The sequence below is a fragment of the Mustela erminea genome, chromosome 4 (assembly GCF_009829155.1).
Source record: "Mustela erminea isolate mMusErm1 chromosome 4, mMusErm1.Pri, whole genome shotgun sequence".
NCBI classification, from domain to species: domain Eukaryota; kingdom Metazoa; phylum Chordata; class Mammalia; order Carnivora; family Mustelidae; genus Mustela; species Mustela erminea.
The window spans coordinates 71,673,163-71,691,965 of record NC_045617.1 but is presented as its reverse complement, the minus strand read 5'-3'; the positions used below and the strand labels follow the sequence as shown (position 1 = coordinate 71,691,965).

Genomic DNA, 18,803 nt, shown 5'->3' with positions numbered 1-18,803 from the left:
TACAACCAGGATGTCCAGACATCCACCATTTGTCTAATTCTACCAGCTCAAGAAGGACCAGTCACTCTAGGAAGAGGTGTTACTTCATAGCAAAAACCCCTTTCCCTCATTACCCAACTAGTCTGTGAATTGAAAAATAGCATTACAAACAGCAATGATATACTCAAACCTTCCATAGCTTTGCATCTACCTCTGAAAATAATTCTGCCAAGGGTTACATTCTGGCGTTTTAGGTAATCTTTTGAAGTTTAGACCCAGATTGTCTGAAAATACTATATTCAGATTCTTCTGTTTTATTACTGAAAATGTAAGAAACCTAGTGGAATTGATTAAAGTCTCAATTTTTCCTCCTTAGAGTACTTTCAGAAATATGACTTTATTTGTTGTACATACTCAGCTAATAGCTCATCATGTGAACACTGAGGGAGGCATTACAACCACAGCTTGTATGCATAGAGGAAACAGAGGCATGCACAAGTCTAAAATGACAGAACTGATTTCATTTAGCTGTGCTAATCAGTTCCAAAACACTGGGGTTAAGCTGTGTTATCTACATTAGTTGACAGAATACACTGAAAAAGTTAGAATGCCATACTGATATAAAAATGAATGTTACTTTTTTTTTCCTTTGCTCTCAATCATGGTTGGAACCTTTTTAAGAACCTTTATTAAATCATTAGTCTTATCTAGGAAGCTGTAAATTACATGAAATGATATACTTCCATTTGTTATATGTGTATGTGCATATAAAATTAAAGTATAACACAAGAGGTAAATATTAGTATTAATGTGAAGTGTATATTGATTGGGACAAGAATGTCTGACATAACAGGCTAAATATTATAATAGTTACATAATAAGTGTATGCTGTATCATGGGTCATTTAGGTGTTTTTTCTGCCTACTGAAACTACACAACTCCTGTCTCTGTAAACTGGCAGAAAGTCCATAATCTATAGTAAAAGCTGTCATATACTGGAACATAGTAAATTTCCTAGATATAGGACATTTTATTCCAATATTATTTGAAATAACAAATTGCTGTAGCACAGACCAAGACTGTGTTGCCATCTGTGTATGATCACTTGTTTAAGGAGACCTCTGCTCTTCACTCTGTGTGTCTTTTTGGACAATCATACAGGCTTAGTTCATCTTCTCTGATATTTACCAAAATGTTGCTTGTGTGCATTTTATTTCTCTTACAAAACTCCATGGAAATCTCTGAGTTTTATCACTTGTTCAAATAAAGGACAGGCAAAGCTGAGCTTAGAATGGAAGGGAAATCTCTGTAGTCTCTAGAATGCAGGACATCAAATGGGAAAAAAGAAAAGGAATGTTTTTATATACCTACTGTCCATACACTGGAAATGTCTAGTATTTGCAAGGAAAGAGTAACAAGTGAGGGAAAGACGCAGGCCTCATTTTTTTCCTTTCTTTGGTAAATGTAGAGAGAAAGGCTAGAAGAAGAGCTATAGCCACTAGGAGGACTCAGAGGGAGAACTCCTGGAGCCACTGCCTGCACTCTGCTAGCTCTCTGTCTGCCTCTGTCTTATACGGAGCAATTACAGTCCCAGTTAAGAACCATCCCTTTTGAGGTGCCTGGGTGGCTTAGTGGTTAAATGGCTGCCTTGGGCTTGGGTCATGATCCCAGGACACTGGGAACGAGCCCCACATCAGGCTTCCTGCTCAGCGGGGAGCCTGCTTCTCCCCCTTCCACTCCCTCTACTTCTGTTCTCTCACCATGTCTCTCTCTGTCAAATAAATAAATAAAAATATGTTTAAAAAGAAGAACTATCCCTGTTACAAACACATCTGAAGCTCTACACAGATAGTTAAAAGACAATAAACAGCAATTAAGAAATCATAAAAGAATAAGTAAGTAGCATCATTAAAAGAGTTGCCTTTCAACTGTGTGACATTTTAAATAGATGACTATAACCGCTTAGATAAAACTTAATGTTTTTTTTTCTTTTAGGATAAAAACTTGCAGAAAACAGATTTCAATAGACATCCACATAGTTTTAAAAATCACTAATTATATGCATACAGAAAGTGAATTATATCATAATATGCATGCATATAATGTACTATAATTAAGTACCTATAATCTCTTGTTTAAAAGAATAATAAATACACAGTATTCCAACAAAATATGCATGCAATTTAAATACTGAACAGACATTTATTAATGTAGAGAGAAATGTGGTAGGCCATTCTTTTTTACAAAAACATGATGAGACATAGGTGTGTCTGCTGGTTATTTGAAACAATATGGATCTATCAAAATGGTATTTAACAAGTAATACTTCATTGAGAAGCTAAGATACTGGAGACTTAAATTCAAATAAAATGGTATCAATATAAATGCTCATTTCCAAAATGCATATTAACCAGAAAACACGTACACGTTTTTTTGGTCACATTATAACATGTAATTTTTTCTAAATAATTTTCATTAGGAAGAAATTTTGTTCTTACTGACGTATGTAGATACTTTAAGAAAGCACTTGGTTATGAAGTCTTGGGCCTATATATACTTCTATTATAAATTTTAAGTGGGTAACATTCTATCAAGATATACTGAGAAAAAGGGACACCACTTCTTTCACTTCCAATACAAGTATGCTGGATGAAACAGAGTAAATAAATTTGTAATTCTGTTGATTCAGGAAAGAGAAGGAAATTTCTATATGTCATACCCAAAAGAGAAACCTAAGTTAACAAGCATAAGCCCAAGCAGAGCTGAACAACGAAGGTCATGGGGTGGGGAAGTAGGATGCTGGTCCTAATCTACAAATGGAAATAAGGTTGGACGTTTTAATGGCCTCTCTAGGACTTGACATTGAGTTTTGGACTCAAGGAAGGAAATTAAAATTGAGTTCACTTATGGTTAGACTCTAGAATTGTCCCCTTACAGTGAAGCAGGCGTTAGAAAATTCCACCTGCAAGCTGGCGGTGGCAACAGAAATTTTCTTTCTCCTTTGGGGCTCTAGGCAGGGAAAAATTAGTGTGCAGTGAGGAAGCAAACACCCAAACCTGTGTACCACATGGGAATGGGGTCAGTTTTATTCTCCCTTTATGTTAGAATTCTTCAACATGTCAGGCAAGTGGTATTCCCACAGGAAAGAAGGTGCTGCCTCAACTGATGATGAACTTGCCATAAAGCAGTACACTGCACGATAGAAAAATAACTACAAAACAAAATCAGGAGGCACAGAAGTCAAAATATTTGTACACCAAGAACTAGAAGAATAAGATAGTTTGCAAGAATTCATATAAACAGTAAAGTATATACTTTTATTGTATTAATCATAAAATACATGAAAATGTATAATCATAAAACATGTGAAGATAAAAGAATAAAAAAGAATGAGAAAACAGTACAAAATAGGGTCCTATATTAAAATAAATAAGCAGCTTTGGAAAAGAAGTCAATATCATTTACTTCTAGAAATAAAAACTGTATATGGTTGAAATTTAAAATTCAGTGAATTTTAGAAGATTAGAAACTGCTTAATAGAGTATTAGAAATGCAGACTTGAGGATAACACCTATTCGTTGACGTAGGAAGTAAAGACATGAAAACATGAGATGCTAAGTGGTTTGGCTCATAGAAGGATAAAATAGTTTCCAAAGAAGAGACTAGATGAACAGATGAGAAAGAATATCCAAAAATGATGAAAAGAAGAATTGTCAAGAATTAAAGAAAATTCAATATTTTCTATTGAAGAAGATAAAAAAGAAATCTACTACCTAAGCTCCCAGTAGGCAACTTGCCCACGAGTCAAGATTGAGAGAAAAAGTCTTATATGTGTTAGATATGTTTTTATTGCATATATCATATCATAATATGTGCAAGAGACAAATATCATGATGTGTGTTTGCCATTGTCAGTTCAACTGTATTGAAAACACTCGAAACACTGTACTGAAAACTGTATTGAAAACACTGATGTACATTCTTTAGCAAGGAGAATATTGAAACCAGAAGAGCATTCCAGTGACTTGAAGAATGCAAGAATCTGTCTATAAAAAACAATATGTCAGTGATAACCAATTAGAAAGTAGAATGAAAATATTGCGAATAGGAACAAAAACTATATGATACTTAGAAATAAGTATTTTTACGTGGAGATACTTTTCAAGAAGATTATTGAAGAATATAGGATAAAACTTTAAATGGGGAGATAGCAAATAATATCAAATCCTGGTGAAAACCAAGAGAAATGCTGCTGTCATTTGGGTAAATTAGTACTATGACCTGTGGAGTACAGTAGGGTATCTGGTATCATTAAGATAATGAAGTGTGTTACTCAGCAACTCCACATCTAGACATTAACGCTAAAGAAACTTGCACACTGTGCAGAAAGAAGCAAAGAAAAGATGTCCACCATATACATAATTGTTTTAAAAATTAGAAAAAAATTGAAATATCCATGTATCAGTAAGAAAAATGAAGTGCAATACACTCATGAAATATGATAAAAGAGCTGTTCTAGTGAAAATAGGTCCTCATGCCTAAGCATTGATAAATCTCAGAAACTTCAGGTGAGGTGAGGAAAACCAGTGTCATTGTGCTGTCATTTGTGTGACATTATAAGACATAAAACAGTTTCATATTGTGTGGACACACACTTACATAAAGATTTTTAAATACACTGATATGTAGAATTTCAGAGACTAGTTAACTCTAGAGAAAAGGGGAAGGGACTAGGATAGACATAAAGTAAAATTCAAATGTGCCTAAATATTCTTTTAAAATATATCTGAAACACACATGAGAAATGTTAATATTTTCAACCTCTAGGTTATGAGTAGTGGATAAATGTCATGTGTACTTTTCCGGCGCTTTAAAATAATTCCTAATTTAAAATTTCTTTAATCAAAGAAAAAAAGATTTCCTGATTTGAAAAGAGGTAAATGAAATTAGTATGTATCAACTGCTATCAATTTTACAGATATTCTGTTATATCTGTTATATCTTGTTTACTCAATGATATTAGTGAACATCATCCTCATTATATTTCAAAATATGAAAACAATGTTAGCTCAAGACATGAAAATACTTACTAATTTTTATACATTATTAACATTTTTGAAATTCCTCTATCTTCTTGTGAGTTACAAGAGGGAAACATTTCCAGATATATAAGTCAGTTGAATGTAAATGCTGGTCGGACTTTTGGTATTTATTTTAAGTACCATATGCTAAAAATTGGGCTTTTGAAGTTTGGTGTCATGTTATCCATTCAAAGGCCATTGGATTACAGTCTCTGATACATAATATAAACTGACCTTGATCTAGGTTGTAACATGTGCTTTTATTTTATCAAAGTCTTATAACAAAAAGATAAATAGTGAAGTAAAAGATTAGAAATCAAAGTGTGTATTTTCGCGTGCTTTGCTTTGGGTTTTCTACTGCACTTTCCATTAAGTCCTTACTGGCTAACCAGCTTATGTGATCTGACCTTGGGTTATCTTCCCAGAATGTTCTGGAGCTTCAGTCCCTGTCTTCTAGCCTGAATTACATTCCTTGGGGGTACCAAGCTCTTTCTGGAATTTCAGAATCTATTTAGAAGGGTGGGAAAACCTTACCCCTGGCCCTGGCCCTTTGCATGCTAGGCAGTTTTCAAGGTTCATCTTCACTTTCTTAGCAAAGCTGGGATCCTGGTTCCCCTGATAGAAATCATTCTCCTGCAGTAATCACTTGTAACATCTTTGTCTTTTCCTTTATTATCTTCTTACAACTTGCAATCTATTTAATGTCAGCCTCACTTCTGTTATTTTTTCCATCAATCAATAAGACGCTGACAGTGACTCATACATAAAAAAGAAGGAAGAAAGAAAATGAAACAGTTGCAGAGATTTGAAAGTTACTAAGATTGGTTGATACCTATTTCTTAATCTATAAAATGATGATATTAAATCTTTCTTGCCTAACTCTCAATAGGTGTAATTATAACATCGAAGCCTTTTGAAAGTATAAGGGATCATCATAAATACGTAGTAATCACTTTTTCTGTTTATTTATATTTCTTTTTACGAGTAGAAGTAAGTTTCTACTCTTTTCCTCTAATGGGATTTGCATGGTGTGTGCTTAGATTTTTATTGGTTTTGTATTTCCCTTTCCTATTTATATATAGCAGTGATCACCACATTAACTTGTTAGGCTGGAACCCTGGGCATTTCTACAAAAGGTGTTCAATTTATATGTTTGATCTTGAATCTAAATTACAGATGTAAATTTCCTAGCATTAGAAGTGCATTCCAGAGTTTGTTTCCTGAAGCAGCGACAGTTGAGAAATACTATGTTATTCAATTTTTAATGTTAAAGGCTAAATAAACTTGTGTGAAGTGAGAACTAATTTTCTTCTATTTTTCTTCTTGCTTCTAACCACCAACTACTTATTATTTAGCCACGGAACAGTGTATTTAAAGAGTAAGCGCTCAACAAATACTGCTAATTAGCTAATTATCCTTCTTGTGTTAACTACTTTTAATACTTGGATGCGTTAGAATGAAGGCCATAACAGAGGAAAATCTATAATTGACTACAAACGCCCCCCAAAAAACAGGCATGACTACAGCATTTCTGGAGCAATTATCACAAAAAATAACTTAAATGTCACTGGAGATACTCCGGGTAACTTTGTCAATAGAATTCCCAGTTGACTAACAATCACGGTTAAACATGTACCACTGGAGTTGTACCTAATTTATAAGAAAGCGACTTCCTGAGAATGGCTACAGGGAAACGATCGTGACTCTATTTCTCTAGAGAGAGCCTTTGCCGAGGGAACTCTAGCAAAAAGAAAATTGGTGTCAACCCAACAGTGTCTGACTCTAAGAAAAAAGAACCTAGTAAGGTTTTTCTAATTAAGCTTTGTTTTTAGAGAAAAAACTGCCGAAGGAGAAAGGCCAGTTATCATAAATATTTTGTAGGGTAGACCACAACATACCTACTTATGTACTCAGCTAAATATGTGCAATAGGATATGTATCTTAATCATGCATGTCTCCGGAAGGGGATGAAAATTGGCTCTAATAGGGGTGAAAATACCGTTTTCATTTTATGCATATGGACACAGTGCACCTGGACACAAGAGTATACCTGTGGAACAAAGATTTCATGGTGAGGATGGTATGAAAACAAAATAGTAATTAAAGAGGCTCCTTAAGGGCTTGAAAATAAAAATCAGGCTGGGAGACACTGGTCTAAAGAGAAGAGGCACTGTTTATCATCAGCCTATCTTCATCAGATTTGATGAATGAGTGAGTAAAAATAGCAAGTAAGGGAATAGTAAACAATAACATAGGTTTTATCAATAATTTGATACTGACAGCATAGTAAATTAAACTTCTCAAGGAACTTACCCATAAAGCAGAAGATTCACTCTCAATCTGAGCATCAAAAATCCAATTCAGAAAGATCTTCCAAAAATGAATCAGGAATATAATCGTAGCCACTTCATGTATGGCATTGTTGATGAACCACAAAGAAGTTTTGAAAAAGTAGTTATGTACCTTAGAACCCATAAAAAGAATTGAGAAGAAAGCTGCCAAGATGTTCTATATGATCAAGTTACTAGAAGGTGGGGAACTAGTCTCCCTAGAAGTTTCAGTAGAAGTCCTGGAACACTATGCCTTTGTGTTTGAATTGTGCCACTCTAAAAATACATTAAATACCAAACTGTGATGTTTTCCCTGTTTTTTTTTTTTTTTTTAAAGATTTTATTTGTTAGAGAGAGCGCAAGCACAGGCAGACAGAGTGGCAGGCTAGAGGCAGAGGGAGAAGCAGGCTCCCTGCCGAGTAAGGAGTCTGATGTGGGACTCCATCCCAGGACGCTGAGATCATGACCTGAGCCGAAGGCAGCCGCTTAACCAACTGAGCCACCCAGGCATGCCTTCCCTGTTTTGAAGCTAATATCATTGAAAGAAAACTTTGGAAACACAATCCTTAAATAAGAAATCACTTAGATATACTCTCAAGGAAGATTGGAAAGGGAGGAAGGAAGTAGAACAGGCAATAACTAATTTATTCTCTGCAAGTTGAGGCATGACCAGAAAGCAGAGCTCTAGCAATCTAAAAAGATTTTATCCTCAATTCATGTTCCTGTCAGCTTTGAAAGGCCCTTTTAATTAAGCCATGAGGACAGATACATAAGTTGGTACTGTATCCAGCATATTTACTATTTAGTTTTGGCTTATTATTTGTCTATTGTAGAACCTGAGAACAATCAAAACCAAGCACTTTTCAATCCAATGAACCCAGCTACCACCCACTCAAGAAAAAAATGTGGAGCAGACTCAGATCTAAATAAGTAGGAGTCTAGCAACTTAAAGCTGTGGCATGAAGCTGACATCCTATGCAGTCATGTGTAAGGTCTACGGGGATCTTACAGAAGTTGATCGTTACTTGTGAGGAGGGTTGAAGTAAGCATGGTGGTGTAAAATAGGATTAGATTGAAGACCTATAAAGAGTTCTAAAATGTTTTGGTTTGAAGATTTGTCACAACAAAGTAAAACTATCACTTTGGGTAGCCTGTTTTTCTAGGTATAAACATCCTATAATCTTTACTATAGTGTGTTGGGGGCCCCCAAGACCACACTCATTATCAGTGATTCACTAGAAGGACTTGGAGAATTCTGAAAAGTTTCTGTACTCACCCTAATGGTTTATTACAGCAAAAAATATATAGATTAAAATCAGCAAAGACAGAGGTGCATAGGAAAGAGTCTAGAAGAAACCAAATGCAGACTTCCAGTTATCTTCTCTCAACGGAATCATACGGAAAGTATTTATTTCTCCCAGAAACAATGTATGACAATACATTATTGGTTGTCATGTATGGCAATACATTATTGGTTATTCCAACCAAGGAAACTCATCCAAGTCTTGCTATTCTGGATTTTTATTGGGAGGTCAGTCATTGAGGTATGAAGCTCTTATATGACTGACCCAGTCACCTGTTCCCCCTGAGATCAAACTGATACATTGTGACTCAGGGCCCCAGGTAGACAAAACTATGTATTCACCATAAATGGTATTGTAAGCTGATAAATGTGGTGCAATGTCATGGGGAAACAAAACTAGACTTTTACCATAAATGGGATTATTAGCATAAACTGTCTGATGTGACCCCTGACCCCAGGTATACAAAGACCCTTTTATCAAGCAGAATATTCCAAGGGCTTATAGGTTATCTCCCAGGAGCTAGTCAAGCAATGGTCTTTTCAGTTTAGAATATGCAGGGTTTGAGCACTCCAGGCCTGTTGAATTAACACTTCACTGCACCATATGGTGATGAAAGAGTACCAGCGTCTTGTCTTTCTTAGACATTTTACCTCTTCCCACCAACTTAGGTGCATCAAGTATAGTTCATTTGATTTACCTCCTGCTGAATGACCTATAATGATTTACCAATTCCTGAGAGAAAAGATCAATATCTCAGAGTAGCCTTGAAAGTTCATTATGTGAGGGCAAAGACACTGGAAGCCAAGGACCAAGTGCAGACCCTAGCACACAAGAACTATTCAGTTCAAAAGTGTGTCTGTTTTGAAAAAATAAATGATGAATGAATCATCTACCCTTTGAATTAGTTCTTGTTTCCAATCTCTTTGCTAACCATGGGTCTCTCATTTTATCTCCTCCAACAGATTGAATTTTTAAACCGTTCTTCAAAATTACAAAAGGGCAAACGATGCCACTCCTGTCACAAAGCCTCCTTAAGTCTTTGTAGCACAATTAGTCCTTCCTCCTCTGTGTTCCCATAATATAATTGATTTCTCAGAGGCACAATCCTATTCCACCAAGCATTATAGTGGATTGTAAATGTATCATTTTACCTGGCTCTAGATGTTGACTTTTAAAGACAGAGACCTTGACTTGTGCATCTTTAGAGTCCCTAGAATTCCTACTCTATTGCGTTGCTTCAGGTTATTAATTAATTGAATATTGAAATTATTTAATCCTATTTTTTCAAGGTTATATTACCAGGCAAAAACAGAGATAAGGAAAATGTAATGTCTAAAAATTTCAAATTGTTGAACTCAGTCTGAATCTCAGAAAAGTAGTATTACAGGTTCAAAATTAGAGTAAATGAAAAGTAGATTAGACCAAGTGCGTAAGAGCACAGTCTACAGAACAGCTATAGTGTGTCCTCAGTGGGATAAGCTAAATTACACTTAGAGAGATGTTTCATCTTTCCTGTCTATATACCCTTCTGAGGACTCCCAACTTCAGAGCTTTGGGGAATTATTTGCACCATAGGTCTGAAATTAGTTTGATTAGTTTTGCTGACATTTATCATATGAAAATATCTGAAATCTAGTTTAGAAATAAAAATTAGCAAGAATGTCTGTGGCAATAATTCAATTTGTGTATTTATCAAGTTGCTAAAAATTGACATTTGAAATGGGCCAGGAGACAGCCCTTTGTTTAGGTTCCCAACAATATAGAAGTGACTGTGGTCTCTTAAGTAGGTCATAGAAATTAAGAGTCAAAAAGTTAATTTCAAATAAATTATTCTCTCAGATATAAGCAGAAACCTCTTTAGTTATTCTTACAAATTTTTTAATTTTTTCACACTCTTGTTCTTTCTCCTATTTTTTTTTCCTATGTTCTCAGATCTTATCAACCCTCTATCCTCTGCCCAATCTTGGTTTACTAAAACAAATAATTATATTAAACATCTACTATGTGCATAGCTCTTTGCTGTGGATGAAAAACACAACCACCAAGAAATTTATTTAAATTTAGTAAAATATTGTGTATCTAGTGCTCAGTGTTATAACAGGAACTTCAGCATTTTCTGGTAGTGTAACAGTAAGTAAGGCAAGGCTTCTACCTCTGAATAGATTATGGGGTATAACTAGGATATACCTAGAGAGAACAAGCTCAGAAGATACAGCTATGTGGGTTTTTTGGGTGGTTATAATAGAGCAATGTACAAAGGACTATGGAGCATAGCTGAGAGAGAAGTTCTCTAAGGAGAAGGAAAGTTTCAGAATTAAGGTAATGAAAGAACTCAAGGAAGAGAAAAAATGTGGAGCAAATCCAGGTGTAGGGAATACTGAGAATCTCTTCCTACAAAGCAAGGAGTCTTCATTTAGAAGTTACTAGTTAAGATTCACTGTTCTTTAAATTGAGAAACTACAGCCTTCCCAGTTTTTCGTTAGATAATCAGCTTTCCCTGGCCTGAGTCCACAGTATAGGCCCATCTATAAACAAATGATTTTTCAGTATGTTGGGACTAGGATTAATGATACCAATCTGGAGAGCAGTCACCGCATGAGATTTATATTTCCCATATTATTACTATATGATTAACTGGCGACACCAATGTATTAAAGAAACACTGTGAAAATTAACCAAGAAAACCTTTCCTTTTTTCCTGCTTGGTTGCATCAAGGAAATCTATGGCCGTTTACTCCAGTTTCTCTCCCTGTCAGGTTCTCATGGTTGCCCCAAGTGTATGTTTTTTTAATATGTAATATGGACAGTATTTTGTCCTCTGTATATTATCAACATGCTGTTGCACATCCATTAGTTTAATTCTCTAATTTTATCATATAGCATGTGTTCAAAGAGGAAGTGGTTCAACAACAGAGGTTGTGAAGCAGCCTGTGCCCATTTTAGTCAGTGAAACTCACTGCTGTATTTATCATGGCGTTTACACCACACTCTTGATATACATGAAGATCAAATTGTAGCTTTTACGACAGTAGATCAGTATCCAATATCCTTTCGTGTCAGTGTGGCTAGAAAGGAGATAGCTTAACAAGGAGATTTTGAGCAGATTAAGAAAAAAAATCCTATCTTTTAAATATGGTTGAAGGGTAAAATGAAGAATATCCAGTTTATAATTTCCTTTCATGGAACTAAATATAGATGGTTCTTTATCTTGAAGGGTATCTCTGTTTTTATTTGTAGGAGAATGTTGAAGGTGGGGACTGCAGTCGCTGTAAAGCCGGCTTCTTCAATTTGCAAGAGGATAATCATAAAGGTTGTGATGAGTGTTTCTGTTCCGGGATTTCAGACAGATGTCAGAGCTCGTACTGGACCTACGGCCATGTAAGCAATAGCCTTTTCATTCTGTATGCTGCTCAGTAGAATAGAACCTCCTTGCTATTGTTCTTTTGTAAGAAATTTTTTTAAAAAATGGTTTTCTGGTAGTAAGTTTCTACTTACCATTATCATGAAGAAGGTATTGAATTTTCTTTCAAATGCTATTTGTGTATCTTTGATCAAAGACTTAAAGGTTTTGTTTGTAGCCACGTGGAGCCTGGAACCTCTTAGAAATAGTAAATATTCGTCTTTTCAGTGTCCATGATTACTTTGAGAAGCAGTAATGGGATTAATGTGATTATAACCCCAAGGGCATAGGATTCAATTGAGAAAGCATCAGATAGGCTTTGCAGAATTATGTATTCCATTCACCAATGTTTTTGGTATACAAATTAAGAAGGATTGCTCCCCATTGCCTTTTCAACTCTGCACAGACTGTGGTTTGTGTCCTGATAGAGGATGTGCGAGAGGAAAATGGGACCCTCAGGGAATTTCAAATAGCCGGAATGGCAGCTCTTAAGACTACAGAGTAGCCAGATGCAAGCTGGAGAAAGAGAAGCCTAGAGGAGAATGAGAAACTCTACCGCTAGGGTTGCGAATGCTAAGTTAGATTCTTATACTTGGAGAAGTATAAGAATATACTGGGATATTTTATCAGGGGAGTGATAGGACCACGGTTGTACTTTACAAATATCACATTTGCAGTAAACTACCTTCTAAACACCCCTTCAACTTTAATCAGATAAGGAATACTTAACATAGCTACAGTATTCTTTTATGCCTGTATTGCTTTTATGTCAAGTCTAAAATACCATGAGTGATTTCTGATTGTCCTCTCATGTCTAAATCGGAATCTGTACACTATTAAATGTATTTGCTTTCAGAGCAGATTGCATAGAACCGATAGCAATTAGGCATCTAGCCCACTTCCCCTCCTGTTTGTAAAGTTTCACCCCACGCTCTAGACTGTTCCATTAACATCAAACTTTCATGGCCAGCAGAAGAGCAGAACTGACATTTAGCCTTGTTTCTTAGCAGTTAGGTCCAAATGATATTTGTGTTTCAGTAAGCCTTCTGGAAAGACCTTCCTCTGAATCTCACTGTGCTTAGAATCCCTGAAGGATGATGTTGGGAAGAGAAGAGAAGGAAGTAACACATTTCTTAAGGTCTAGTCCCAGCTGTTCCACAATTTTGAGAGATGGAGAATCAAATGACCTCTACCTGAAAAAAAAATTTAAAAATATGTTATCCACATATTCTCATCATCACTATTCTGCTCCCCATCACCTACAACACCAAGCCACTCACACATATCTAAGTGGGACCCTGGTAGCCACAAACCTCTGTATTTTTTTTTTTTTTTAAGATTTTATTTATTTATTTGACAGAGAGAGAGAAATCACAAGAAGGCAGAGAGGCAGGCAGAGAGAGAGGAGGAAGCAGGCTCCCTGCCAAGCAGAGAGCCCGATGCGGGGCTCCATCCCAGGACCCTGAGATCATGACCTGAACTGAAGGCAGAGGCTTAACCCACTGAGCCACCCAGGCACCCCATATCTTATGTTTTGTCCCAACTAGGTAGGGCAGTCTAAATTAGAATTGTAGCTGTATGCTCTCCCTCGGCCGGAATGTAAAGATGGAAGAGCAAATCATCATGTGTTCCTAATTTTTCCTTTAAGGCTCCTTCCTTTTCTGGGCCAAAGATCTAGGCTATGAATTCCTACAGCACTTCAAACCCCATGGGAAGGATGAGGTATAGTATTGTGAGCTGTGGCCATAGCAACAGGCTAGTGGATTCAAATGTCCTTAAGCCTCAAAACTGAAATTTAATTAAATGAAAGGGGATAAAAAACAATGCAAAGCTACCTTTCAGGCACTTGCATATTTTATCTCTTTTCTTCCTATGTTTTACAAATACATATGTAAAACCTTTTGTAATTATTTTTCTCATAAGCAATAGGAAATTATTAGTGGAATGAAAAATATGCAGTTTAGAGCCCAGCTATCTGATAATTTATATAACAGTATAATCCCTGTGTAACTTTGAACACATTTCCATTTTTAAAAAAGAAGTATTTGGAGCCATAACTTCTTAAAAAGCATTGGATCAATAAAAGCCCATGGTTACATAGTACTATCCAAAGTCCTAGAATCAACAAGAACACAATGAGACTCTATGATGAGTACATATGATAAGTTTCACATTTTCCACAGCTCTCCTATTTTTGTAAACTTGAATAGTTTTTTTGTTCTTGTTGTTGTTGTGTTGTTGTTTTAAGTTCCAAAGATTGGACGCTATACAGAATAGGAAAGAGAAAAAAGTGGACGTGGTTTTTGGTTTTGTTTTTCTTAAGTAAGATGATCGTGTGTTTTCTTAAAGATACAAGACATGCGTGGCTGGTACCTGACAGACATCTCTGGCCATGTTCAAGTGGCTCCCCAGCAGGATGACTTAGACCCGCCTCAGCAGATCAGCATCCGCAGTGAGGAAGCCCACCGTGCCTTGCCGCAGGGTCACTACTGGAGTGCACCAGCTCCGTACCTGGGAAACAAAGTAAGTCCGTGCGGTGCCAGCTTCTTGCTGCTTTGTTTTAGCCAATCAATACAGAGAATGGGTTTTATTATTTTTTAATTTTTTTTTAAGATTTTATTTATTCATTTATTTGTCAGTGAGAGAGAGAGTAGGCAGAGTGGCAGGCAGAGGCAAGGAGAGAAGCAGGCTCCTCTCCAAGCTAGGAGCCTGATGCAGAACTTGATCCCAGGACTCTGGGATCATAACCTGAGCCGAAGGCAGCAGCTTAACCAACTGAGCCACCCAGGTGTTCCTGAAGTATTTTTTTAAATAAAGGTCGCAACAAATTCATGGTGCATCAGGCAGCCAGAAGCAACTAAATCGGTTGAAGTTGGATGTTTCCCCCAGGCCCGCTGGGGGAAGTATGTATACCAAAAGTGAATGGTCTATAGCATCTTTAATATACAACTTTACACAGTTGGTGTTCTATGCTAACTTTTTTAGGGGGACAGTGGGGGGAGGTAGTGTCTAAGTCATTTTTATGCTTTTTGAATGACTGAATATACTGAGGAAGACTCTAGGATATTTTTGCAAAAGCTTGACGATGCTTTTGTGAAACAAATGATGAATATTGGAAGGAACTGTGTTGTGTTTACTTGAAATAGCTGTTTTTTCTAGAGTTGTCCATGGTAGGATACTTACTGAAGTTTTCCTCCTCTGTTTCTATTTTATTTCAAAGCTGACATTCAAGACAGCTAATTTTTCTACCTTGTATGAATGTTAATTGGAAATTAAATTTATTAGATAACTAACTTAATACTGGCCATGATGCTTATGCAAACAACATATTTTCTGGAGCTCAAAAAGAAAACTACGCTAAAAGAAGTGCCAGATTGAAAGCATCTTTGTTTTTAAAGCCCACTGAGACATACGTTAAAATATACACAGATAAACAAATGCAGCAGCCTCAGAAATGCAGGTCGTTTTTGTTTTTATGGTTTTTTTTTTTTCTTTTGTGGACGAACTCTACCTAGGTAGAGGCCTTTGCTTTTATCATATTATTTTATTTTGCCTAAGAGTTTGTCAGAAACCATATTTGGTATAGTAATTCTGAATGGTCTGCTTGTTCTGCAAAAGTTAGTACCTTATCAGCTGATAGTTAAATTACCTACTCACACCAGAAATTGTAACGGTGACAGAAAACTCCCTTAGCAACTTGATGCTATGTAAGCCTCTGAGTTTCACCTATAAGAATACAGTGATGTTTTTGATGAAATCTTCATTGACAAAACAAGCAAAATATATTTATTGTTAGTGGTTCTCTTGCACAGAGTATGAGTATCGAGAAAGAAAAACTTAGTAGTTCACATATTCAGTGAATGGGAACTGGTGGTTTTAGCTGATTAAAAAAAAGAATTTAACTAGTGGCCAGCTTCTTATTTTTAGCAGACTTCTAAATGCTATTATGAAAAATGTGTTAATGAATAAAACATGTTTTTCAATGAATATGTACTTTAAAAGAGACAGTGTATATGGCATAAAATTCTACAGCTGTAATAAAAATCCAATTAAACTTGTATTTGTAAGGCCTTTTACAATGAGAACTCATTCTATCCTGTTCTATTTTTGAAACTCCTGTATTCCTAACAAGAATAAAATAACATAAAACAGCTTAAAATTGCTAGAAAAAAAAAGATAAATATACAAACTGTTAAATATTTTGCCCCTGTTTTGAGGAGTTCAGAGAAGAGCCTTGGGTCAAAATTGGAAGTGTTTCAAAGGTCTTATTTTTTCTTACAGTGGTGAAATTTATTTAAGAACAGCTTATAATAGAACATTCTTTATGGCTTTTTCCATATTTTTTATTCGGTCTTATGCTTTTTCTTTCTGTTGGCTGAAAATCAAACTGACATAAGGAGAGCAAGCAAATCGGATACTAAATAGCACCAGAGCAAAGAATTTGGACATCCTGTTCCTAGTTGTTGGTGCCCAAAGATAACTTCCTTTATCCTGGCTGAACTATTTCTTAGAACCACCCACAATGAAGCACTTCCAATTCCCCCACAGATCATTTCCACATCAAAAAACTGTATTTGCCTGTGCTTCGACTTCCACTCAGTGAACAAAATAATGGTAACAGGGTGTGCAAATTGTTTGAATATGGAAGACATTTTTTAATGTAATGTGGAAGCCCTTGGTGGTTTACTGTCAGATATTTCAGTATGAATGAAACAATTTGCCTTAATAACTGAACCATATAAATTTTTGATACTACAATAATACTGCAAGCTCTCACAAATTACCTCAGTGCATCTTAACTGCCATGTCACATCACGTAAATTATAGTCATGATGACATGCTTAGTGTGGTTGATTTAATATCTTGCTAAGGAAATGGAAAATTGTAGGGCCTTGTTTATAAATTCAATAAAGCCACTTTCCTAAACAGTTGAAGCTAAATTCTTTACCAGTAATTGCTGTTCAAATCAGAGCCATTGCCAGAATCTGACAGAAATAGTATATCAAGAAACTGGTGCATCTGCTTTGATACTGAATTTCATTTACATCCATGACCAGGAGGCTGTGGGTATATCATCCCTCCTCCGCTTTTTTAGTGTTAATTCCTAAGTCAAAAAATATTTATGGGATGCTATTAGCTTTGCTAAATATTTGTATAACCAATTTTCAAACATTTTCCAAATCACTTAGTTATAAGGCTACTTAAAACAGAAGGGAGATGGGCTGCTATATTCTAGTATAATGAAGTTGCCACATGGCATCCTTCCTTTTTTTAGAAACCTAACTCCAAATAATGGAACTGCTCCCACATGGGATACACTTTGCTGACATAGAGGTCCAGCCCAATTGTGATAAAACTCAAGCACACTTGCCAATTTAGCGAAGGAAGATTTCTTATCCTAAGAAACATTTTTACTGGCTGCAGACTCTTTCTGGGATCATGAGGCACACAGAACTGGATGTCAATATGTGGAGGGATAGTCCATGAGGCCTGGAAGAACACAGCACACTTTTATACTGCCAATCTAAATATTTCCACTATCTCAGTTATGAATTAATTCCTCAACAGCAATCTTGAAAATGTTGGGTTTTTTTTTTTTTTTTCTCCTCACATGTGGGTCATTATTTAGCACAATTGGCACAATCCAGTGTTAATTCCCCCTCACCCCTCACTCAAGAGAGTCAAAGAGGATTTAGTCAGGCACCCACAGGGTTGTATACTATGCAGCATTTCATTTTCAAAATGCTTGGCAAGAGTTAATGCCTGGTTGTAGGGCATCGGTTTAAGCTTGGGACTAGGCAGGAATGGAAGGAACTAGAGAACGGCATCCTGCTGATTTGCTACAGGCTATAGCAACTATTCAGAAACAGTTTGTGTATTTCGGAGTTGGAATAATTTACTGCTTTAGTAAACTAAGTGCTATTGGAACATCGAAATAGTCATTTACTTAAGGTTACCCTAGTGGTCTGAAATAGTTAATGCAGCTTCCAAAAACAATTCTCTTCACATCTGTAAAATTCCCTGAGAATCTGGCTTGGCCTGTCTACTGTTCCCACATTACCATTAAGGTTTACAGTCCTGTCTCGGAGCATTATTAAATTAATCTTATGTGATTTGTTCTTTACAGAACAATGTTTATTTTCTACAACATTACGTCGCCTTTTTCTGTTTCTAGCTTAGGGAAGCTTGTAAATGGTTTCATGTCGTTGCCAAGAGTACCTAAAGCCTAGCTTAAGATGCACATTATGAGCCTGCTGACAAAATAGCATCTGGCTTCTAAAAGTAATCTCTGGTGCTTCTCTGTTGTGCTTGCTTGACTTTCAGTTCTGTCGCTCAGATCTCAAATTGAAGCTGTGGATTTGAAGGAGATTGATGCTTGAGATTCACAGGACAGGGTGGGTCTTCTTGGCACATAAAAGGAGCTCAACAAATACTTTGTGATTGATGCTCTGTGCTTAACAACAACAACGGAAGTAGTTTTGATTAGTTTGTTCAGAAATGACTCTTGACTTAGGATTTATGTCGGGTTGAGAAATGACTTCAAGCATGATGAAAAAAATTAGAAACTGATAAGCATGATCTCCTCTCCTCTCAACAGCAGAATGTGTATTTGTGACTTACAATTATTCAAAAGTAAAGGTCAAATCCGATCTCCCATCCTTAACTTCCTCCAGTTCAAGCCTTGGATTAAATGGATTAATTGAGAAGAT

General features: G+C 36.1%; 1 protein-coding gene across 5 annotated transcripts in view; it reads left to right on the top strand.

Annotated features, from left to right (window-relative positions):
* LOC116588466 (laminin subunit alpha-2) overlaps positions 1-18,803 on the top strand; it is a 640,912-nt gene that overhangs the window by 274,654 nt on the left and 347,455 nt on the right. For all 5 annotated transcript variants that reach the window (XM_032339558.1, XM_032339559.1, XM_032339557.1 and 2 more), the window contains exons 11-12: positions 11,931-12,071; positions 14,443-14,616. In XM_032339558.1, the coding sequence (XP_032195449.1) occupies positions 11,931-12,071; positions 14,443-14,616 (315 nt within the window). The remainder of the gene's footprint in view (positions 1-11,930; positions 12,072-14,442; positions 14,617-18,803) is intronic.